General features: G+C 42.6%; 1 protein-coding gene across 1 annotated transcript in view; it reads right to left on the reverse strand.

Moving 5' to 3' along the window:
* DPYD (dihydropyrimidine dehydrogenase) overlaps positions 1-25,212 on the reverse strand; it is a 765,031-nt gene that overhangs the window by 171,214 nt on the left and 568,605 nt on the right. The window contains exons 17-18 of the mRNA XM_054980010.1: positions 21,819-21,939; positions 20,110-20,229 (exon numbers count right to left, since the gene is read on the reverse strand). Coding sequence (XP_054835985.1) covers positions 20,110-20,229; positions 21,819-21,939 — 241 coding nt within the window. The remainder of the gene's footprint in view (positions 1-20,109; positions 20,230-21,818; positions 21,940-25,212) is intronic.

Here is a 25,212-nt window from a genome sequence, read left to right on the forward strand (position 1 = left end):
TGGTCCAGTGACTGAGCAGTAAACTGCAGTAAAATCCTTACTCTGCCTGTGAAGCTCACTGGATCACCTAGGGCCAACGACAGTCACTCAGCTTAATCTACCTTGGGTAGAAGGATAAAATGGAAGAAAATTTCACATAAGCTGCCCTCATCTCCTTTGAAGAAGGGCAGGATATAAAGTGAGTAAATATATTTACAAGCCTAAAACAACATTTCCCCCCTTTTTTACCAGAGAAAATCTCAGTCCAGACATAGCCCTTAACACAGAAAATGGCTGCCATTAAATTACACCACATCTATTTCTCCCCCATTTTTCACTGGACCCATAAACCTTACAGCTCACACATAACCTTTTCTAATTTTACCAAATGATGCTATGGCAACATCTAGAAAGAGAGATACTGGGAGTAGTTGTGTGACCTCTCTAACATTGTTAAATGTTGTAATGATTTTTGTATCAATACATCAAATTGTTAGAGGATTTGCAAATCATATAAGAACTTAAAACTTTGTTACTTTACTTAACTGGACTTTTAAAAACTGTAATTAATTGACACAGGACAAAGCTGGGAACAGCCTGCTAGCATCCTATCAGCTGTGGAGTATAACTTAGAATTACTTTGTTTTTTTCTAATGTCAGAGGTATTTAAGCATGGGCATGGCCAGGGGCATAACCCAAGGGGCAACAGCCAACTGGATGCTGGCTCACAGCATGGAGCCTACAAGAGTTAGCCCAGTTTGTTTTTATTTAAATATGGTTTAAATTGATTGGTCAAGAGATTTCTGTAAGCCACTTTGGGCCTCTTTGCCCCCGCCCCCCATTAATATCCCATAGCTGAGCTTGAATCCTTTTTTCCCTTCACAATTCATGTGTTTGCCTAAATATGCTGTTCCCAAGACTGTATGTGTGTGCGTGTGTAGGAGGGGCTTGCTCAAGGAAGGAAAGGAGAAAGACAGAAAACACTTATCTCAGAGATCAGCTGTTGCTGCTCCAACTGCACAGCCTGTGGGCTTCTGTGCATTCCTGGTATCATCTCAGGCAAAAGAGGTCGAAATGTGTTACATAAATAAATATGTAATGATAATCACTTTGTACATGGTTGAATGATGTGAGACAAAAAAGTGTAACCTGACCTATTTCAGTGCACTGTGCTAGTGAGTCAGGGTTGCCACGTCCCCTTACCGTCCTAGTGGAAGGCTGGGGACCTGGCACTTACCTTTCTTACAGGCCCAGCATGATTCACTCATGTGCGCAAAGCGTGCATGCCCCCATGCCCACTTCCAGCGATGGCACTTCCGGGTGATGTCATCGTGCACATGCAGGAACACACGCATACTTCACAACAGGCTGATTTGGGATTCAAATCGGCCAAATTTGGCACGTTTGGGGCCTAAATCAGTACACTGCAAAGCACGCATGCATTCGTGGGGTGGCACAATGATGTCAATTCCGGGAGTAACATCATCACACCGCCCCAGGAGCACGCCCAGAAGCTTGTTCCTGCACCCTTCTCCCCCGCTGGCTAGGTGAGTGGTGATGCAGGGTGGAGGGTGAAAGCGGGGGATCCCCTGCCTCCACTGGGGGAATGGGATACCTATAGCGAGTAGTCAGATCAAATTTAATACAGAAATTTAGTGCTAGAGAATTTTGTGATCATCTCTATCATAGGCTGTTTCCACACACCCTTAAAGGGACAACACACAAACGGAATGCTGGTGATGTCTCTGTTTGCAAAACAGAAGCCATTTGGCTTCTGGTTTTTTGGCACCTTTACTGGTACTGCAGAAAGTGTGTTCTCAAAAAAGATGCCAAAAAAATGGAAGCCAAATGGCCCGCAACTGTTTTGCAAATGGAGACGTCTGGATTCATGAGGAAAAGCCATAAGTGGGCCGTCCCTTTAATGTGGAAATGGCTATAGTTTTGAACCAAAACATTTTTTTTTAGATTCTGAACAAACAGCCGGGAACCATGGTTTAGAGCTACTGGTTTAGAGCTACTGGTCTGCTTTCATGCTTTATCCTCCTAGAATTCGCCTTCACAAGTACTTCTGTCTCCATGATGCAACATCCTTGAGAGGTTAACTAAAGGATCTAAGTATGGGTTTTCCAATAAGCACATCATCAAAAGTTACAATTAGCACAACCCACAGTTTCTGATTCTGGTTTGTCAGGCAGCTGGGCATGGTATGTTAATTCAGGCATCATACCAAACTATAGCTAAGTTTTTAAATCATGGTTTGATACAAAGCTTAATCTGAATCCCTGTATCAGTTCATAAGCACCAAAATTGAAATTTAAGTAATTACTGTGACCTTATGATGCTGTTAGGCTATGGAAAATGTACGTATGTAGAATTACAGGCCTTTCAAGATTACTTTAATGTGTGGAATTTCAGGCCCTTTTCAAAGGCCTGTCTCAGATGAGAATTTTGTCCTTTAACCGGCAACTTGTCATATTGGTCTGGGCAAAGATCCCAGAATTAGAGAATGTTTGTCTAGTAGCTTGGGCAAAGAGCCTGGGGCACTGGTATGGTCAAAAGTCAGCAATCAGGAGGACAATTGAAAGCAACTGAGGCAAAGGGCCAATTTGTACCATGAGGAGATAGAAAATTTCAGATCAAAATTGGACATTTTAAAAAGAAATATTTTAAGTAATATAACTATACAAGTTTAGCATGAATTTAGTATTCTGATTGTCAAAAGAAAATCAGCTGTGAGTATGAGGACACAGCTTTTGCTAGGAATTGTTTCATTCGCAGTGTGGCCGGTTTGAACGCAACTTGATGATTTGTGAAACAGTCAGAAAAACTGATCCAGGTTGAAGTCCTAGTATTTATGAGTAACAGGGAAAGCAAAAAAAGGTAACATAACCCAACAATTTGACCTGACATTCAAAATAGAACATGGGTAGAAACATGTCTTTCCACATAACTGTAAATAGGTATACACAGAATTTTGCCAGATTCCACATATAATGTTGAATATCCAAATAGTCGTTGCCAAGGTTTTTGTGTTCTTAGTGGAAGATCCTTAACAAGTCCACAATTGTACGACCATTTATCTATGTTGTGGATTGGATCAGTAGATATAGGAAGCTATAAGAGAGAATATCTTTGAAAGGATATAAAAATAGGAGCAGAGCACCAGACTATCATGAGAGAAGGCCTATGGCCTCTCCCTTATTCTCTCCCTGCTCTTTTACAAGTTATCCTCTACATCCTTTTCTAAATGAGTTTAAGGAATGCTGATATAAAATCTAGGATTAGCAGCCCCTGCCCCACCTGCTGTCCCCTGGCCTTGCTCTCCTGACCAGTGAGGGGAAAGGCATGCAGGTGGGGGGGGAACATGTGTGCACACTCCCGCACTCCCTTGTCATGCCAGAAAATGACACTATTTTCTGGTGCAACAGGGGAGCTACAGGTTATGCCAAAGCACAGTTAACTATCGTCTTTCTTAACCTAGGGAATACCTTCAATTTGAGGTTTACTTCATGTGGTTTTAAATAGCTTCCAAACATCCTCTAGGAATATAACACTCTTGTTTTTTACCTTTCAGCTTCCTTTAAATATCCCCCTTATTTTTGTAATGTTTCCTCTTTTGAAATCAAATGTTATTGTCCTAGACTGTAGGGGTAATTTTCCCTTTACAAGAATGCTGAACTTAATAGCATTGTGATCATTGTTTCACTTGCTTTAGTAACTTCTCTTATTCCCTTCTCCTTGAGATCAGCCTGGAGGGTTTGATCAAGTAGGCAATAGTATCTCTCACTTTTAAGTAACCCTTAGGACTCAATATTTCCACCCAGACTACTCCTGTTAGGGAGATCATTCAATGTTTTCAAATGTATTTGATTATTTGATATACAATGCAATTCCCCCCCCCCCCAATCCTGCCTATAGATCTTATACCCAGGGATGACAACATGCCATTAATTTTCACAATTTCACCATGTTTCTGATACACCCACTATATGTAAATTGTCATTTAGCGCCAAGCAGGTCAGCTCACCCATCTTGGCTTGGATGCTTCTAGCATTGGCATATTGACATCTATAATGCATTTCCCTCTCCAACAACCCTTGCCTCCAATGGCACCTTTGTCTCTGCACATGGCCTTCATTTGCTATTCCACTCTCACTCCCAAGTTGTCTTGTGCTCCTACCAATATTGAGTGTTTATAGTATTGTCCCTTTGGATTGACTTGTCCCAAACCAGAGGCTCCCCAGCTCCTGCTGCATCCCTGCCCCCCACCCCCCAATTAGTTTAAAGGCTGCTCTGCCACCTTTTTTAATACTAAGTGCCAGCTTTGTGGTTCCCTTTTGTTTCAGGTGAAGCCTGTCTCTTTTGTACAGGATCAGCATGTCTCAGAATGTTTTCCAGTGCCTAGCAAATCTAAACCTTTCTTCTTGGCACCACTTTCCCACCCACATGGTAGGACCCCTAATTTGTTCCTGTTTAGCTGGCCCTGCCCATGGCACTAGTAGCAATCTGAGAAGGCTACCTTTGAGGTCCTGGCTTTTAACTTTCTGCCCAGTAACCTCAATTTTTCCTCCAGGACCACACAATTACATTTCCCAGTGTAGAAAAGAGTCCAGTAGCACCTTTAAGACTAACCAACTTTACTGTAGCATAAGCTTTCGAGAATTACAGTTCTCTTCATCAGATGATTTCCCAGCGTAGATACTGCTACAGCAGAGCCTTACAGAAATTTTTATTAAAGCTTTTTCAGAACATAGCAGCTGTTTTGAAATTAAAGTTTCAGAATACCAGAATAAGAGTAAGCCTTAAAATGCCGTTAGAGTATTTGGTTAACTACACTGCAAATGTTACAATGCAAATTATAAATCCTTCATACAGGCTTTTAAAAACAGGTCTTATTTTTATGAATGAATAACAAATATGTGTCTATTTGTCACTAAAGTGAGTGATGACATAACTGATGGAGTATTTAATAGGGCAGAGTTAAGGTGGCATGTGTTCATGGAGAATGATTTCCACCTATGGAAATTCTGGAAGAGTAGTAATGTAAATTGACTTTTCCAGTACATTTTTATGACATTTAATGTAATTGGTCTTTTCAAAAGTTGAAGTAAAACATAATTTTTGTATTAATTTTATATTCTCTCTCAGCCAAAGAAAACTGCCTTTTTAATTCTTATTATCTCACAGTAACATAGTTTCCAAACTCTGTGGCACTCAGTGTTTTCCCATCTCTGTATGAGACAAAAAGATGTCTCTAATTATATGCAGAAAATGTGATTTTAATATCTTATTCATTCAACAGATTAAGGCGGCTACTAAAGGATCTAGTTTACATAGCAGTTAATGATAAACTGTTCAAAAACTAAAATTCTAGCCATTACTTACGATCTCCTAATACATACTACTTTAGCCATTGACTGTCCATAGAGAAGTAAGATTTTATCAATGTCTCCACAACTTTTTAATTACCAATGAGCAAAAATGAAGATACTATTGAAAGCATCAAACTGAATGCCACATATTCATACCTATTAGTCCTCTTTCTAGAGGATTACAATTGAAGCTTTCATTTCTGGAACATTTTTAAGAGCAAACCATAGGCTCAGTTTGAATCCAGACTACAGAGATGCAATAGCTTTGAAAGGCTTACTTTAAAAGAAATCACTTTGTAGTCAGCTTGGGATTTCCTGTCTTTCAAATCTTATCACCATCCAAAAATGTTATTGATACAACTTATACATCTTAGGACATGGTAATCAATTGAAAAAAAACACTTAAAACAACTGGCAGAAAAAAAGGTATTTTAGTCAACTAAAAATTCAACAACATTCAAAGACATTTACTTAAAAAAAACTGTGAGGCGGCTTTGGTTCTTGAATATAGGCAAACATTAAAAAACTGACATTTATTTTTTGACTTTATAAAATGTTATTTTAAACCTTAATAAAACAGAAATTCAATAATCACAACAATATCACTGATAATATAGCAAAACATTTTTTTTTATCAACCCAGATCCTAAAAGCCAGAATGTCAGAGAGGCCAAGTTCACATAAATTTCCATCTAATTTCCAGCCTCTGAAAACAACATGGGGTGCCTTCCCGACATCAGAAAGGTTATTTGATAAAATAGTGGCCATTACTGAGGAAACTATGGAATGAGGGAACACTGTCTACAAGATGGAACCTGTAATAAACTTTCATCCATGGAGCCAGAAATATACAAGATTAGAAGCGGGCATGGACTAGGAAAACCCCACGGACCACTGGCCTGTGGTCTGTCGATTTTCACGGACCATAGACTTTTCACGGACCAGCCCTGTTCACAGACCGGTTCATCAGTCCATGGTCTGTAACTTCCAGCAGCCCTGGTTCCACCCCTTCACACACAGAGAGCCCAAACATGCAGAGAATCTTCAGCACCCTCTCCTCCAGCCACTCCTCCAAGTTTGGTCAAGATTGCATTTCGGACATCCAAGTTATAGACCCCCAAAGCAGCTGCCCCCAGGAAACTTCCAATAGATACTAGGAGTCGCAAATGCCAATTCACTTGCATTGGCTAGCAGCACCAAAAAGTTGCAATCAAACAGAAAAGGGAGGGAGAAGGGTCCCCTCAATCACCACACAGACACCTTCCCAGCCGTTGTCTGGTGAATTAATTCTTCCTCCTTGCTCACACAGAGAAGAACAGGAGCTCTCTGCTTGGCGAGCTGCCTATCAAGGTTTTGAGGGCTAAGATTGGCTGCAGAACACACCCCTCTGTTGCAGAATGGGAGCTTTCTGCTTGGCTGGCAGTGCTGCTTATCAAGGTTTTGAGGGTTATGACTGGCTGCAGACGTACAACCCTTCGTAAGAATGGGAGCTCTCTGCTTGGCAGGCAAAACTGCCTAATAAGGTTTTGAGGGCTAAGACTGGCTGCAGAACATGCACCCCTCCATTGCCTAGGGAATTAATTCTTGCTCCTTGCTCCATAGAGCAGAATTGGAACTCTCTGGTTGGCAGGCAGAGCTGCCTATCAAGGTTTTGAGGGTTAAGATTGGCTGCAGAACATCCACCCTTCTGTTGCCTAGGGAATTAATTCTTGAGAATTAAAGTCAGAAGTCAGACTGACTTGCTCTTTGTTCATTAGACTGACTTGCTCTTTGCTCAGTCTGACATCTGTTTCTGGGAAGATATTAGAGCAGATTTTAAAGGGATCAATCTGTAAGCACTGAAGGACCACTTAGTGATCCGGGAAAGTCAATATGGTTTTGTCTCCAACAGATCTTGTCAGATCAACCTGGTTTCCTTCTTTGATCGAGTGACAAGATTACTAGATAATGGGAACCCTGTCGACGTGATTTACCTGGATTTCAGTAAAGCTTTTGATAAGGTTCCCCATGACATTCTAATGGGTAAAGTGGAAGACTGCGGACTGGACTATAGGACAGTTTGGTGAATAGGGAACTGGTTAGAGGACCGCACCCAGAGACTGGTGGCCAATTGTGTTTCATCAGATTGGAGGGAGGTGTCCAGTGGGGCACCACAGGGCTCGGTTTTGGGCTTGGTAATTTTCAATATTTTTATCAATGATCTGGATGAAGGGGTAAACGGGCTACTCATTAAATTTGCTGATGATACCAAATTGGGAGAAGTGGCAAACACCCAAGAAGATAGAGTTAAAATTCAACAAGACCTGAATACTCTGGAGAAGTGGGTGGTTGTGAACAGGATGCAATTCAACATAGATAAGTGCACAGTATTACACCTGGGCCACAAAAATGTGAAACACAAATACTGGATGTGGGATACACTTCTCGGTAGTCGTGTATGCGAAAGAGCTCTTGGAGTAAGAGTGGACTGTAAAGTAAATATGAGCAGTCAGTGTGATGCAGTGGCAAAAAAGGCAAACTCAGTCTTGGGTTGTATCAAAATTGCAGCTGGTTATAGTCCCTCTCTATACTGCCCTGGTCAGCCTGCACCTGGAATACTGTGTGCAGTTCTGGAGGCCTCACTTCAAAAAGGATGTGGACAAAATCAAGAGGTTGCAGAAGAGAGTGACAAGGATGATCAGGGGTCTGGAGACTGAGCCCTACAAGAAAAGGCTGAGGGCCTTGGGAATGTTTAATTTGGAGAAAAGGAGATTGAGGGGAGACATGATTGCTCTCTTTAAATATTTGAAAGGCTGTCATTTAGCGGTAGTGAGCTCCCCTTCATTGGCAGTTTTCAAGAAGAGGCTGGATGAATATTTGTCAGGGATGCTTTAGGCTCATCCTGCATTGGGCAGGAGGTTGGACTAGAAGGTCCAACCCCCTTCCAACTCTGTGATTCTGTGACTCTGTTAGAGCAAATGGGAGCTCTCTGTTTGGCAGGCAGAGCTGCTTATCAAGTTTTTAAGGGCCGCAAAAAGTCTGTGGACATCCCCTCCATTGCCTAGGGAATTGATAGATTGGCACCAGGATGTCTGGACTCACGGACCACGGACCACCGGACCAGCCCAAATGGACCAAAATTTGTGAAAATGTGGGTTCCATGAACTGTGTGTTTGCGAACCACGAACTGAGCTGGACCATGTCAAATTTAGGTCTGTTTTCCGATGTTAACCACTATGTGTAGGGTTGAAAACTGGATTAGAAATTTGCAGAGATGAAACCAAGAGCAGCTTGTAAAGATAGCTGGATGTTAAGAGGGAATATGCCTTTGTGCATCAATCACTTAGGCCAAAAAGTGAGGGGCATCTGCTGGCAGCTATGGGAACCTGGATTCTGGACCCTAGCAGAAGTCTTAGTGGCATCATCACATAATTTGATGGTTTGCCCCTATTTTTTCCCTCCAAGGACTTAATTGCTTGAACAAGCATTTCTCAATGTCTTCAACCTTTTATTTCTTGTTAGAGAATAAGAATGTACACATTAGAAACAAAAATGTCAGTCCCAGTATTAGGATAAGCATGGAATAACTGTGACGTTTTTGTATTACATTTGAGAGGCTGTCACCAATATGAAGATACCATGGCTATCAGCCTTTCTGCATATATGAAAAGGTCTGCATCAAATTTCACATCAACAAAAATCATTTACAAAGACAAACATATTTCAAGTCACACTTTCATTCAAAATGGCTCTAATCACTTTAACTACAAGGCTACAAACAGTGAATTGTTAGGGGTAGAAGAACTATTTCAAACTGCTAATGGCCCCTATCAATTTGCTAAATACCATCATTCCTGTACAGAGCTGGGGGCGGGGAGAATCAAAATCCCTAGCTGCCAGCATCAACATTTTATGTGATTATACTCTTGGTATTTTTCCAGTTCTAGTGAATGTACTTTCAAAGAACCTTTTGTAACAGCTTTTCCAACTGACAAGTTCACTCTTTCATAACGTACCTTTCTCACTCCTCAGTGTAATAAAATACAGTTTTGCTCAGATAAGATCTTTTTCAAGAAAGGGCTTGCAAAAAAATATTACACATGCAGACTCTTGTAAATCAAGCAGACATTCTATTGATAAATAGTCAACAGAACTGACAATAATATGATGTCAAGTGCCTCTGGGGGCATATGATGTAGGTACATTGTTAAAACCATGGAGGTCTCAGACTGGTCAGTACTTGAGTGAGACATTGACTTTGAGCTTCTCAAAGAAAGAAATGGATATACATTTTAGGCTAGAAATAGGGAATTATTTAGAACTGGTGCAAATTGCCTAACCTGTCATCAAAAAATAATACTTTTTCACAAGGATTTTGGATGGACCATTAACTTGGATCAAAACTACTATTTCCACAGGTACTAGGATTTCTTACCACAAAGCCCAGTTTTCCTGCCTTCCCCACACCTGCACCAGCCTGAAATGCCCTTCCAAATCTTTTCCCCTGTCACTACCATAGTGCTGAAGTAGATCACGTCCTTCAAAGCCTATAGTTTTGAAACAGACCATTAACCCATCAAATCACTGCTAAAGTTTGACTAATTTAGACCTAAAGGAGTTAGTCGTGTTAGTCTGTAGTTGCAAAATAGTAAAAAATCCAGTAGCACCTTTAAGACTAACCAACTTCATTGTAGCATAAGCTTTTGAGAACCTCAGCTCCCTTCATCAGATGCATGGAGGGTATGAAGAAACTGGCCAAAGGTATATAGGTGGTGAGGGAGAGAGGAGAGGGTGCAGGAAGTGAGAGCCATGTAAATGTGATTTATACCACCACCTATATACCTTTATCCTCACCACCTATATACCTCTGGCCAGTTTCTCCATAACCCCCATGCATCTGACAAAGGGAGCTGTGGTTCTTGAAAGCTTATGCTACAATAAAGTTGGTTAGTCTTAAATGTGTTACTGGACTCTTTATTAACCTAGAACTGTAAGTGCTTGCATGGACTATTCCTCTTTTCTTATACAGTACAGGCATAATTTACACTATGAAAAAAAATCTTTCATTATGTACCCTGAGTGGTATGAGCCCCATGGCTCAGAGTGGTAAGCTGCAGTACTGCAGCCCAAGCTCTGCTCATGACTAGACATGGGCACGAACAGAAAAAGAAACCTGAACATGGTGTTCATTGTTCGTTGCCATCCATGAACAACAAAAATGACAGACATGACCTGTTCCCGAACATGTTCATTGTTCATGGGGGCCAGCAGGCTCTATTCCAGCCATCAAGATCCCTACCACACCACTCCCAGAAAGCCTACCTGAGCAGGCAGCAGGAAATGTACCAATAATAAATAATAGCTTGGCCCCAGAGCCCGGCAGCAGCCCTGGAACCTGAAGGGGTAGATCCCTACCACACCATTCCCAGAAACCTTACCTGAGCAGGCAGCAGGAAAGGTACCAGTAATAAATAATAGCTTGGCCCAGAGCCTGGCAGCAGCCCTGGAACTTGAAGAGGTAGGTCCCTATCCCACCACATACAAAGAAAATTCAAGCTCCAATGCACTCTCCCTGTCTCTCTCTCAAAATGCCAACAACAACTGTCTCTCCCTCACTGTCTGCAAAAGCAGAGCTGGGAGCACTGTCTGCAAAAGCAGAGCTGGGAGCCCCCCTCCCCCCTGCTCTTTGCTTCCTTGTAACAAATTTGGAGCTGCAGAATTGAAAGGAAGACCTGCCTATCAAGCTAAATTGCAACAGCAGGAGTTCAGACAGAGTTCAGGCAGTCCTTGCCTCCGGTTGCCAAGGGAATTGATTGCAGGTGCCAAACTGTCTGGCTTGCTGAACAGCAACAAACGAGGCTTGCAACGAACACCTGTTCATTTAGAGTTCGTTTAGAATGGGCCTCCAAAACAGCTTGTTCGTGAACAGCTGATTGGGCTGTTTGTGGCTTTTTTTAGTTCGTATTGCTGTTCGTGCCCATCTCTACTCATGACCTGAGTTCAATCCTGGCAGAAGCCGGGTTCAGGTAGCCAGCTCAAGGTTGACTCAGCCTTCCATCCTTTCAAGGTCGGTAAAATGAGTACCCAGTTTCCTGGGGGTTAAGTGTAGATGACTGGGGAAGGCAAACCCCGTAACAAAGTCTACCAAGAAAATGTTGTGATGCAACGCCCCCCATGGGTCAGTAATGACTTGGTGCTTGCACAGAGGACTACCTTTACTTTTACTTACCCTGAGTAAGGCCTCACTTCCACTGAACAATTTACTGAAATGTTAAATCCAACATAGCATATGTCTAAAGGACAGAGACCTTTTTTTCAAATTAGGTTAATTAGTTACCATGAGCCCTTCATATAGGGTAAGGAAATATAAATCAGTAACTTGTAGACGTACAGTGTTGCCTTTCATTCTGAAATGTTGGCATTTTTATTTAAAGAAAAGAAATGCAAACTATATTACATTTACAAATCTATAATTTGGAGCTAATCCTATTAGAATAATTTATTTCAGTAATGCAAAAATAGCAAAGCCGAATGAAAACAGCAGGCAGTCCACCTATAGAAGCAAATTGTAGTTACAATTGTATTGCATAGAAATAACCACAGCCAGACAGTTTGAACCATAAATCCTTCTAAATGGAAAGCTTCCAAATAAAAAAATGCCACATTGTACTCTTAACCTAATGTACAGGACAAAGTATTTTGGTTTATTAAAAGAAATACTAATCAAGACTAGCAGAAGCTTCTCACGCTATGTTTTGGCATAGTATTTCTGTGTGAGACTTGGTATAGGTGCCCCTAGGAAGCAAAGCTCTGAGCTTCACTTCCCAGGGCCATCTGGTTCCAGTTATGGGCCTGATTTGTTCCTGAGCAGGTCGCAGCTGTGGAAACTGGTTCATGGATGTGACCTTGGGTACTGTATTGCTGCAGAACCGCTGAGCCCATAATAGCATGTAGAGTCCTATTAGTAGGTTTCCAGAAGGAGTCAGGGAGAGGGGGGATCATGGGGAGTGCTGTCAGTCACTTTCAGGGGAAACCTGGAAGTGAAATCATGTCTCTAGGAATCACCAAAAACTCTGTGGCAAAGCCATAGTGCTTCCAGCAATTCCTAGAGAGGTATATGGATTCTACGTTTTTCCTGGAAATGATGTGATACTGTTGAACCAACTGCAATTTTTTACTTTATTTTCCTCCCACCAGCTGCCAGAGCAGCAGTGCGCAACATGTACGGGGGGTGGGAGCAGGTAACTGAAAACCCTGTTAGTCAAAACTCAAAATCCATATTTCGAACAGGTAGCTGCTCTGGGGAGGGAGCCATTCTCCAACTACCTCTGGAGCTCGGTGGGGTGGTAGAAGCCTTTAAGTTTAGTTTAGTTTAGTTTATTAGGTGTTTAACCCACCCTCCCCACAAGTGGGCTCAGGATGGGGTACAACAGTCATAGAATACAATTGCATAACAAATTTTACAATAAAATCCAGCAATTAAAATCATATATATACAAAAACCTCCAATGGTTGGCTACACATTCATGCCCCCAGCATACAAAGAGGAGACAGACAGACACACGAGCTGTACTCGAATACCGGAGACCGGTGGGAGGCTCAATGATGGTCCTGGCACTGGCTTCAACCATAAGCCTGGTGGAAATCTCAGTCTTGCAGGCCCGCCGAAATGATACAAGATCCTGACGGGCCCGAGTGTCCTCAGACAGAGAGTTCCACCAGGTTGGGGCCAGGACCGAAAAGGCCCTGGCCCTGGTTGAGGCCAAACGAGCCTCCCTAGGGCTAGGGATCACCAGTAAGTTCTTGCCTACTGAACGAAGCGCTCTCTGGGGCACATACGGGGAGAGACGGTCCCTTGGGTATGCTGGTCCCAATCCATTTAGGGCTTTAAAGGTTAAAACCTTTAAAGCCTTTAAGGGCTTGTCCTCCAGCAGCACAGGAAATGAGAAATAGGGTGGGGGGGATCCACCCAGATCCCTGATGCCTTGGGCCCACTTCAACACTCAGACATATGGGAGCAGCATGTCTGGACTCTAGGAGGAGTCATGACCTTTTTGTTATTTAAATCACCACTCACCATACAACTGATAGGCAGGATAGTGGAGGGCATGTGGGTTGTGCCAGGCTGACTGCTCAGTCTTCTGGAAACCTGAAAGAGGCTGGGGATGCAGCCCCTTTAAACTTTAAAACTCCACCTACCTCCCACTTGTTCTGCAGTACCAGACAACAAAAGAGAAATGGGAATAGGCTGCTCAGAGCAGATCACCCTGTCTACCAGCAGGCATGAAAAGCAATGAGTTGGAGTTCCCTTCTTGTGCGAGACTAGATGCCTCTATGGGGCATATCCAGCTTCCAGGGCTGTTTTTAAAAGTGGGAGGCAAGATGCCATTAGTTCCCTTCTAAGTCTAGATGAGGGAGAGGGAGATACTGGTGGTATGTTATTACCTTCCCTGTCACTTCTGAGGCCTCAGGGGGCCCTCACAGCATGGCATAGGCCAGCAGGAGGGTGAGGCAGGCAGTCCTCTTCTAATTTAATTAAGCATCCATTCTTGTTGGATAGGGGGCATTGGAACCAAAGGCAGGGTTGCTACAGAAAGGAATGCAGCCAATGAGGGCATTCCCATAACTGATGCAAGTTGCATGGTGTTAAACAAAACCTTCCATGCTTCCAAAGCCGGTGGAACGGCTGGAAAAGAAGATCCTGGAACAGAGGCTAGAACTGGCTGTAAAATGGAGAGGATAACTGGTGGATACAAAGAGAGATCTGTAGCAGAAGAACTGACTAAGATGGCAGTGTAGATCAACACTGCAACGTTTGAAGGAAATACTGGAACCAAAAAAGCAGGTGGAAATTGTTCAGGAACCAACAGAGGCCATCTGGTTCCAAACTCTCATTCCTGTGGTCAGAATTTTAGAGTTTGGATCGATCTGAACCCAAACCCATATCCTAGAGCCAGTCCTGGCCCAAGAAGCAACTTCCAAAAGCTCTCACTTTGGTTCATGTACATCTATTCTCTGTAAGAGCTGGCAGAAGTCTGCAGCAGCCTCCTCCTTGACACAAACCAGGCATGGGCCATAAAAGAATATTAAATTGAGGAAAGGTATTCAACTTTGATACATAAGACTGACAGAAAGAGGCCCAAGCCATGTTATAAGGGCTAAAGTTCCCCTTTAACCTATTTGGCCAATCATAGCAGGACATTTTACAGGCTTCATGAGGTATGCTGAATCATGCTGACTCTTCAATAAGAGCATCTATACAGTGAAAGTCACATGGGCAGAGACTGGCTCAAAAAAACAAGGGCTATTCTAGGCACAAGGACAAGGAACACCTGAAGATCTGAGATAGAGCAAAAGTACTGTTGGGCCATATATGGCAGCAGGGTTCTGGAACCACCCATGTCAGAATGCCACTAACCAATCAGCTGTCAGAGTGCTACTAACCAATCAGCCATCAACCAATCAGAAAGCTGAGGACTACTCTATAAAAAGTCTGACCAAGGAGCTAGTCCTCGCCACTCCTTGAGAAGGCACAAGTCTTTTTGTGTCTGCCAACTGGTGGCCATTAAACTTCCTCTTGGGAACCCATAAGAGACCCACTTTGGTCCAGGGGTTCTCCAGGAGGAAAGTCAGAAAAGGCTTTTTCTGTGGGGTTTTAGTCACTTTGCTATAAGGTTTTAATGTACTATTTGCTTCTAAGTTAAGGATTCATAAGTTAATACATAAGTATAGGTTAAGGATTAAGCAGTTAGGATTTTAAGGGGAGTTTTACTGTAGAAGTGATAGAAGATTTGCTTAAGGGTTTATATTAGAAAAGTTAAGTACTCTGTTAGTTCTCTCTCTATAGGATAAGGTCCATAGAATAAGATATTGTTAACTGCACGTTTGCATTTCTGTACCATTATTGGTCTGGCTCTGTTTCTGTAACATTCAAGGGCAGATAGACCAGAGGTGACTGGTCTCAAGACTAAATGTACCATTTGTCAGCCAGACTAAACCTTGATGCTAGTTAAGATCTTCTCAGTACAAAGGTGATTATTTACGTCACTGAAGACAGACCGGCGAGGGGGGAAAAGACGAAATTGAGTCAGGGGTTATTCCATTCACTCCTCATAAGCCTTGGTAAGTGGCTCATCAGAACAAACGGACTGGGGGGGCGCTGCCGGGGGGGAGACCCAGCAGGAGAGAGAGGAGAGGCTCATTCCTCCCCCCTCCCCATTCTCACAACAATCCCCTGAGTGAAACTTGTGAACTTCAGTTGGAAAAGGGGTCCATGGTGGAACCGGGGCCATGTCTTCTTCCCCTCTAGCCAGTGTTGAGCAACGTGAGGTGGCGGAAGGGGGGGCTTCTGATGCGCCCTTGAAACCAAGGAAGGCTTGTTCAGATCCGAAGCATGCACTTTATGCTTCTGTTTCACCTTTGCCTTCTTAGAGGGAGATGCAGAAGATATTGACAGAACTGACGATTGGGACCAATGTCGAGGCAGTGCAGAGATTGGAACCAAGGACACGGAACCGGGCTGGTGTCGCTTAGTCTGCTCCCGTGCTGCAGATAACTTCACTGCTGGGATATCAGAGCTGGATAAAGCTCAGGCGACTGCCTTAAGTCTCAAAGCCCGATCACTGCAGGCCTTAGGAGTCAAGACTTGGTACTGCTGGCAAGTGGCAACATTATGAGACTCCTCAAGGCAGAGGAGGCCAAGCTCATGCTGATCAGTTTGAGTTATTTTGGTAGAACAACAGGTACATTTCTTAAACAAACTCCTTTGAACCATGAAGAATTTTATTGTCGTTACGGAGAAAACAGATCAAAATGGAAGAAGACACTCTGAGGTAAATTGAAAACGAAGAGGCAAAAATGCTAGATGTCCTCTCCTGAAGGTGGCAAGAAGAGAACTGAGGGAAGCAGGTGCTTATCCCTCACAGCACGTGATCATTTTGTTGGGAAACCATGCCGAGGAAGGGGAGCCCTAATAGCCTTCAGGAAGCTAGAAAAAATCTCTCAGTGGCTGGCCTTGCCTGGGCAGTCCCCAATGTGGGACTGCACAGAAGACAGATGATTTTAAAAAATTCAAAAATAATTCGCATATGGCTTGTACAGAGAATTCAAGCAGCTTTATGATAGTCCTGCTCCTGAAACAGTTTTGCAATAACTACCTTTCGGTCCTGGCACCAGCCTGGTGGAACTCTCTGTCTGATGAAACCAGGGCCCGGCAGGATTTATTATCCTTCTGCTGGGCCTGTAAGACAGATATGTTCTGCCAGGCATATGGCGGAGGCTAGGCTGGACCCCTGCCGGCCATACTTGATTTGACTTGAAAAGATCTGTCCATCACCCTATATATATCTATAGATATGGATATATGGGCCATGTCTGAAATGAAGTAACTCTTCCATTGCCATCTGAGGAGAAGTTTTTATTGTATGTAGTGTTTTAAATTTTATTGTAATGTTTTATCTGCTTTTATGTGTGTTTATGAAAATTAAAATGTTGTGCTCTGCCCTGAGCCCGCTTGGCGGGCAGACTAAAAATCAAATATAATAAATAAATAAATATAAAATTTCATGGAGTGTGGATTGGAACCTCACAGCCATGAAGCTGGCCTTGCGCTTGTTTTTTTAAAAAATAATCCACAAAGATGTGCACTGAAGAACGGGAGGAGGGAATGCACAATCAGTCAATACAAGTAGGTACAAACTTCAGGGACACAATGGCAAGAACTTCATCATCAGTGATAACACGGGACCTGTCTATCCAGGAATGTGGGTTGTGCTTTTGGGAAGAAATTATCAGGTACTTCTTAAGATGCTATGAAATCCAGGAACAACAGTTCACTAATGATGATATGAAACAGAAAAGGGGCAGGGAAGACGCTTATCTAAAGCAATATCATCTGTACCACAGTCCCATAATGGCTTACAGACCTGATTCAGTATTCAGCTCCACTTTCTATGTATGTATGTATGTATGTATGTATGTATGTATGTATGTATGTATGTATGTTATTTATAGTCTGCCCTTCTCATTGAGACAAAGGAGATTACACAGTGTGAGTCAGTAGAGTCAATTTCAGACATTTCAATAAACAGTGATATAGGACATATTAATACAAAGATTTAAAACCAGTGAAAATCGAATACAGAGTTAAAGAAATGCTGAAACAGAGCAGAAGCAATCCTAAGACTGACGTGTTAAACGACTATCAAGTAGGATCATACTTACAGCAAGAGACAGTGCATAGTAGTAAAGTCTATAGTCCCTATCCCTTTACTGATGCATCTTTTTGAGACCATTTCCTTACAGTACTGCCCCCTTATGTGAGTTAAAAGCCCTCTTGATTAATTCAGTTTTTCAAAGTTTTGATAGTTTGCACAGCATGTCTCCATTAGACAGTAACTGTGAGATGTCAAAAGAGTTTGGGACATGTAAATTGGAGCACTTCCATTATGTACTGTTTCGAACACAGAATGGCAATGCAGTAACAGGTCATATATAATTGGGAAGGGCAATCTTGATCTAGTAGAATTATTTACTATAAGGGTATACCCACTTTGCCACTTAAAACATCTAGAAATGTGTGTCACAGTGCAGGAAAGGATGAAGAGATACTTTAAAGGTGTGTAAAGGAATAAACAGAAGTACCCATCACAGCAGAACGGTTCCAAGAGAATGGCTGTCTCCCTTAGTCTCTATGAGCCCTGAGACAGAAACAGACTGAAAAGTCCAAATTCTTTCTGACTCCAAAAAATTTATACCCGGAGGCTGAATTTGTGGGTCACATTGACTGGGAAGAATAAGAACGCTTTTGTACCCATTTCTTGGTCCAACAATTAGAAACACAAAGGCTGAGTCACAATTATTTCGCTTTCTTCAGAATTATTTTACAGCTCACCTAAATGTGCATGTTTGCAATGAAGTTAATTAAACTCTAGGGAGCCTTACTGTTTAGTCACCTACTTTTCTGGAATCTATTAAATTTATGTACTTTTAAGAATCTAATAGAAGACTTAATCAGCTGCTTAACACTCCTTGAAATCAATGGGCCTTTCCTTTGGTTGGATCACTTAATGCTGCTCTCCCCTTCTTCTTATTAACCAATTCTGTAAATGTTAAAAAGTTTAAAGCTACATTGCAAAAACACCACCTATTTAATGTCCATTTAACTTCAGAGAGAAAATTTCTTACATTTCTCACAACCTTTTCAGCAGCAAGTGATTTTCCCTCTCCACCTAAAGAAGTGAACAATCAACCATGAAAACAGAATTTCTTCCTTGGAAATGGTGGCAGGCCTGAAAAGGGCCAAGAGTTCAGGTGCTGGTATAATCTGTGCAATACACATGCTTTAAATCTATGGCACAAAGGATACACTTCTCATAGTGCAACAATTTCATCTTTATTGGACGGCTTGGCATGGAGGAATATTCAGAAACGGCAGCTTAAAATGGGTGGGTGAGGGGGACTGAACAGTGTTACTTATATAAAATACTACTGCAATAGTTCTTTTATTAATATTTAATGCACAGCACCCTCCACGACCTCTTTTATTCTTTGGCTGTCAACATGGCAGCCTGGAAAAAAACTGAAATAGGATAATAAAGCGTAGGAAATACTCAAGCCCCAAGAGTTTGCAAGCATGTTTCCTCTTCCTCACTTGTCTATCTGTCTCTGCTCTTACCCTGCATACAAACAACTGCTTTTAGGCGTGCATTAAGCCAATGCTTGTTCTAGCATTTTATTTTTATTTTGAAGAATAGTCATTAAAAACCTCCCTACAAAGGTTGGTTATCAGTGCAAGGCTGTGGACCAATTTACTGCCACAACTAGTTCCTATACAGTTATAACTCAATAATAATAATAAAAAAACACCCAGCAAGCTAATCACCCCCGAACAGCCTTCCTGTTTCTTGACACACAATAGAACAACATGAAAGAATGCAGTTCTCCTTTGTCTGTCCAGCCTCCTCCAAATGTATTTGGCCTGATTCAGCTGTATTTTGCTTAAACCGTAGGACACTATTATGCTATGAATATTTACCACTGTTTATATCTCCAAGGAGACTAATCTCCGTACTACTCCAATCTAGACGCTCACCCCATTGTCTCTGCAGGACTAGGTTCATGTTGTCACAGTAACTGAGGGCACGGGGTCAAAGAGATTAATCCATCAGTGAAAATAAACCACTGTACTAGTTACCAAAACTTTTTTTGTCCTGAAGCAGAGTTAAAATGTCACTCTGTACTGAAATCTAACATATGATGTACGTGTGTGTTACATAGACATTTAGAGGGGTGAAATAAAGAAATATTAGACTGGAGGTTTTATATCCCATGGAGAAGCACTTATGAGAATAAAATGAGAAAGGAGAAAGATGCCAAGTGCAACATATAAAAACTGCTCACTGCATTGGGAATGTTTGTATTTTCTTCTCGCAATGCCCTTTGATTAGCCTCTGTCTAACATGTGTGCTGACAACTGTGACAGAATGAAAAATTCCAGGAAAACTGTGGGTCACAAGAGAAAAGAAATTTCCCCCTTCCTCAGTGGTGACCCCATCACTGCATTCCATTGCAGTGTTCCACCATTAAGAAAAGGGCAACCCGAGAGTGTTCACACTCAATCTGCTCCATCTGTCATGACTATTAGAAATTCTGACCAACAACAAGCATTAAGAACTCAGCATGCCACAGCAGACACAACATCCTAGCCCCACTACAAGTGCTTTCTGATAGCTTGCTGGCCTCAAAGGTGCCATTTTGCACAGGAAAGGTCAACACCTACCCGACACTCCGCCATATGCGGTCTTGTTCTCCATTCCGACAGCAGGCCAAGGTGTCCCGTCAGCTCTTAGTCCCATCAGCCCTGACACAGTGTTGGTGGCAGTAACACCATCTGCACCACCTGTGAACAATGTCAGTGACAACTTTAATAAGCTTGGTTAATGCACCAATAGACACTAAAAATTATTCTACAGCAGCAGCCCAAATATTATTCAGGTAAGCCCAGCTTCCCAAGTAACTGTGATTAATCTTAAGGAATTATGACTAATAATAACAATTCCAAGTATTTTTGTAATGTATTTAAAGAATTGCAAGCACACTTGCGCATACCATTTCAGCAATCTTTACAATGAATGGACGTATCTGGGAGCTCTGTTGGACTCCCAGAAACACTGTGTACAGAAACCATTTGTGTGTGTGTTTGTGTGTGTGTGTGTATGTGTTGTAGCCTTTATTTATTTAGGATATTTCTATGCTGCCTCTTCGGAGTTCTACACAATGCATTTTACAACTAAAATCACCATAATATTTTTTTAAAAGCCATTTAAACAATTGCTTAGACATAAGCAGCATAAAACTAGCCATAAAACAGAAGCAGATTATTAAAAAGTTGAAAAGATAAGCCTAGGTAAAATGGTATCTTGTGGCCTGGCACCTAAAGAAAAGCAGAGTAGGTGACAGGCAAGCCTCAAAGGGAAGGGTGTTTCAAAGGCCTTTGCTGCTTGCTACACTGAAGATGGATTTGTTCTGTGGCAGAAGAGCAATGAAAAAACACATGTGGGTTTAGCAAAAATATCATGGACAGATATACTAGAGTTCTACATGATCTTTCCTGCTAAATCCAGTAATAACAACATTTGGTTTATATACTGCCCTTCAGGACAACTTAACACCTACTCAGAGCAAAGTATATTATCCCCACAGCAATCACTCTGTGAAGTGGCTGAGAGAGCTCTGGAAGAGCTGTGATTGACCCAAGGTCACCCAGCTGGCTTCAAGTGGAGGAGAGGGAAACAAACCCCAGATCAGAGTCCTGCTACTCTTTACCAAATTGATTAGAGTTGACATCAACTTCAAAACCCATTCTCAGGCAAAATATTCATAGGAATTTTGTTGGAAGAGGAATTTCTTCAGTAGGGTTCACAGAGGACTGTGCACTCTGAGTAATGTGTTTCCTTGGTCTTCTGTTAGAGGTACAATGTTCTACACCCCCTCCCGCTAACCTCCTTCCCCCGATATAGATGATTTCATGTATGGACTGGAAATCTCATGCAAGTGTTTAGTTCATGCAATCCCTCCCTCCTTTTTTGAGGACTCTGCACAATCTGGCTTGGGGTAGGGGGAGCATGTGGCTAATACACCTGCAGAGTGGTGTGGTAGGAGTGGCAGCATGCTTTGCCATGTAAAAGTTCCTGTAATCTTCGAACTAGTCATAATTTCTGGAAGATTTTCATAAGTATTTCTCAGGAAAGCGAACAACATAAAAATAGCAGATCTTTTGTGCCCCTAGGCATATTCATCTTGAAAAACTCTGGAGCTGCAACTGATCTTCCCAGAAACTGTGAAAAGCTCACAGCTTGCAGTCCTTGTTTCAAGTCAAAAGCCTGAGAAATACACAATTCTGGAGCTAAATGATAGTTATATGTCGTTGTTTACCATCAAACTATGAGCCTAAATTCCAATGCAAAAAGACACGTCAAGGTTCATTACCTTGTTGCGCAGCCATTGCAATTTTCACAATATCTGTGACATTGGGGGTCAACTTGGCAAAGAAAGGAATCTGAACAGCTTGTCTCACCCAGCGACAGATGTTGCACACCATCTCTGGATCCTGTTCAAATAGGTCAGATAAATACAGTGCATAATTAACAGTAACATGATCAAAACTTTCTGACAATCTGCTGCACTATACTGTGCAGAAATTATACTTCAAGGCTTTGTCTTATTAGCTGAAGCTGTGCCTAAGTCCTCCACTCAAGTGCAAAAGGAAGCAGAAAAAATGTTCAGTCTTTGCAACATTTGTTAGAAACAGAAAAACCAAGGAGCATTAAGAAATATAACTACATCCAGCACACAAAAAATTGCTCAAGTAATCATTTTGGCCTGCCACACAGAATCTCCAGGTCTGGACCTGCAATTCCCAGGAGCTGTTGGGGGGTAAAGATGGAGGGGAAGTGTCAATGCCACTGTCCCTTCCCTAACATGCTCTAGAAATTCCCCCAATCTCGATGGTAAAAACCATAGAGATTGGGTCAATTTCTAGTGTTGATGGGGTAAAGTTGCTTCTCCCAGTTTTTCTCCTGCTGCTCATGAGATTGTGCACTGGCAATAGTGGATGAGGATAAGAGTTCCCCCACCATAGGTGGGCACCATACAACTCTGATAAAAGCATAGGCAGTATGCTATTCAATTCCGCAAATTAAAACACCTCCTCAAACGAGGAGGAGTTCATCATTTCACCTAATATAACAATTTCAGTTTTTGTGATTTAGTATCTATTGGACAGATATAGGGCCCTAACACCATTTTTATCTCAATCCTGATGCCAGGTAAATTTTAACCAAAGGTTTTTTAGCGGAAAAGAAATCTGCTCATAGTTTCAGACATTAAGAAAAGGAAGTTGTCAGGTTGTGTGAAATTCCACACTTTAATATTACACCTCACTTTTACATCAGTGCTTAGTTCTTGTGGTCCCTTCTTACATGCCCAAGATAATGCCAATCACCACTTTGGGGTCAGGAAGCAAATTTCTCAGGCCAGTTTAGCTAGAGATCCTGACGGTGCTTTGCCATCTTCTGGGCACGGATCAAGTGTCACTGGGGGTGTGGGGAGGAGGTAGTTGTGAATGTCCTGCATTATGCAGAGGGTTAAACTAGATGACCCTGGAAGACCCTTCCAACCCTATTGTTCTATGATTATATATACATATGTTGGTCATTTTGAGTATGGTACTAATTATTCAAATGAGGCTGTAGTGAGGCCTCTTTTGGAAAAAAAATCTTTGGACCCCATTGACCCGTCCAGATACCGCCCAGTATCGAACCTCCCGTTCTTGGGAAAGGTGATTGAATGGGCAGTGGGAGATCAGCTACAGGTGTTCCTGGAAGAGACCTCTATCCTGGACTCATACCAGTCCAGGTTCCATACAGGCCATGGGGCGGAGACATCATTGGTTGCCCTCACGGACGCTCTCCGTAGGCACTTGGATCGGGGCAGTTCGGCACTGCTCATCTTGTTAGACATTTCAGCAGCGTTCGACACGGTCGACCATGAGTTGTTGGCCCACCGCCTCACTGATATGGGGATTCGTGGGATGGCCTTGCAGTGGCTTGTCTCTTTTCTCCATAGTCGGGGACAGAGGGTGGCACTGGGGGAGAGACTGTCCGCATGCCAACCGTTAGAGTGCAGTGTCCCACAGGGGGCAATACTCTCTCCCTTGTTCAATCTTTATATGCACCCCCTCGCCCAGCTGGTGCGGAGTTTCGGACTGGGTTGTCATCAATATGCAGATGACACCCAGTTGTATCTGTTGATGGGTGGCCGACCTGACTCTGCCCCTGACACCCTGTTGAGAGCTCTGGAGGCCGTGCCTGGGTGGGTTGAACAGAGCAGGCTGAAGTTGAATCCTGCAAAGACGGAGGTCCTGTACTTGGGCCATGGACTGTTGGAGGCAGGGATCCTTCTCCCGACCTTTGGGGGGGGCACCACTTGTGCCTGTACCATCGGTTAGGATTTTGGGCGTGATCCTGGATTCCTCTTTGTCTATGGAGGGCCTGATCGTGGCTGTGGCTCGGACGGCCTTTTTCCACCTTCGGCAGGCCCAGCAATTGGTGCCCTACCTCTCGGCCCAGGACCTGACGACAGTGATCCATGCAACGATCACCTCCAGGTACTATAACTCGCTTTACGCAGGGTTGCCCTTGGGCTTGATCCAGAAATTTCAACAGGTCCTGAATGCTGCTGTGCATGTCCTAACTGGAGCTTCATGTAGGACACGCATTACGCCTATCTTGCAGCAGCTTCACTGGCTCCCAGTAGAATTCTGGATCCAGTTCAAGATGTTGGTTTTGACCTATAAAGCCCTAAATGGACTGGGACCAGCATACCTAAGGGATCGTCTCTCCCTGTATATGCCCCAGAGAGCATTTCGTTAATCAGGAAAACATCTACTGGTGGTCCCTGGCCCTAGGGAGGCTCGGCTGGCCTCTACCAGGGCCAGGGCCTTTTCGGTCCTTGCCCTAACCTGGTGGAACTCTCTGTCTGAGGACACTCGGGCCCGCCAGGATCTTGTATCATTTAGGCGGGCCTGTAAGACGGAGATGTTCCGCCAGGCATATAGTGGAGGCTAATTTTAGCCTATCATTGCCGAGCCTTCCATCGGTCTCCCACTACAAGGGGTATGGAGAGTCCACTCCCTCTGGTTGCCCCGAAAGGGGCACAGTATTTTATCTGTTTTTATCTGTATTTTATCTGTTTTTATAATTGATTTTAAGCTGTATTTTAATCCAGGTTGTACCTCACCCTGAGCCCGCTTGCAGGGAGGGTGGGTTAAAAATAAAATTATTATTATTATTATTATTAATAATAATAAATATGTTATGGCAGGCATATATGTAGTCACGGGTTAACTAATACATGACAAATATGTTCAGATAACATGTAAAAGAGAGATTACTCATACTTACAGTGCAACTCTAAACAGAGTTGACTTCAGTGGACTTAAAATGGACTTAAAACTCTACTTAGATTGCACTGTTAGATGAAATATACTTGGTCAGATTATACTATTATGTACTAAATAATAGTTGTGAAAAAACAGATCAATCTACAATATACAAATTATGTCTTATTAATAATACCATATACTGACTTCCTCACAAATTGTATTGAATTCCTCCACATAATGTACAAAGCTCTACCAAAATATATTTCTAGCCCATGGAACACTGTGTAGAAAGCAAATTGTCCCTCAAGGATACAGAATTTGGTCATCCCTGCCATAGTTGAGTCCATTTGAGTCCTTGGGTTGGAATTAAAAATGCACTTTGACTTACAAAAGGAATTTTCCACTATCTTCCTGTTATGGATGGTTCCAATATAGACA

Source organism: Eublepharis macularius, chromosome 5, assembly GCF_028583425.1.
Source record: "Eublepharis macularius isolate TG4126 chromosome 5, MPM_Emac_v1.0, whole genome shotgun sequence".
Taxonomy (NCBI): Eukaryota; Metazoa; Chordata; class Lepidosauria; order Squamata; family Eublepharidae; genus Eublepharis; species Eublepharis macularius.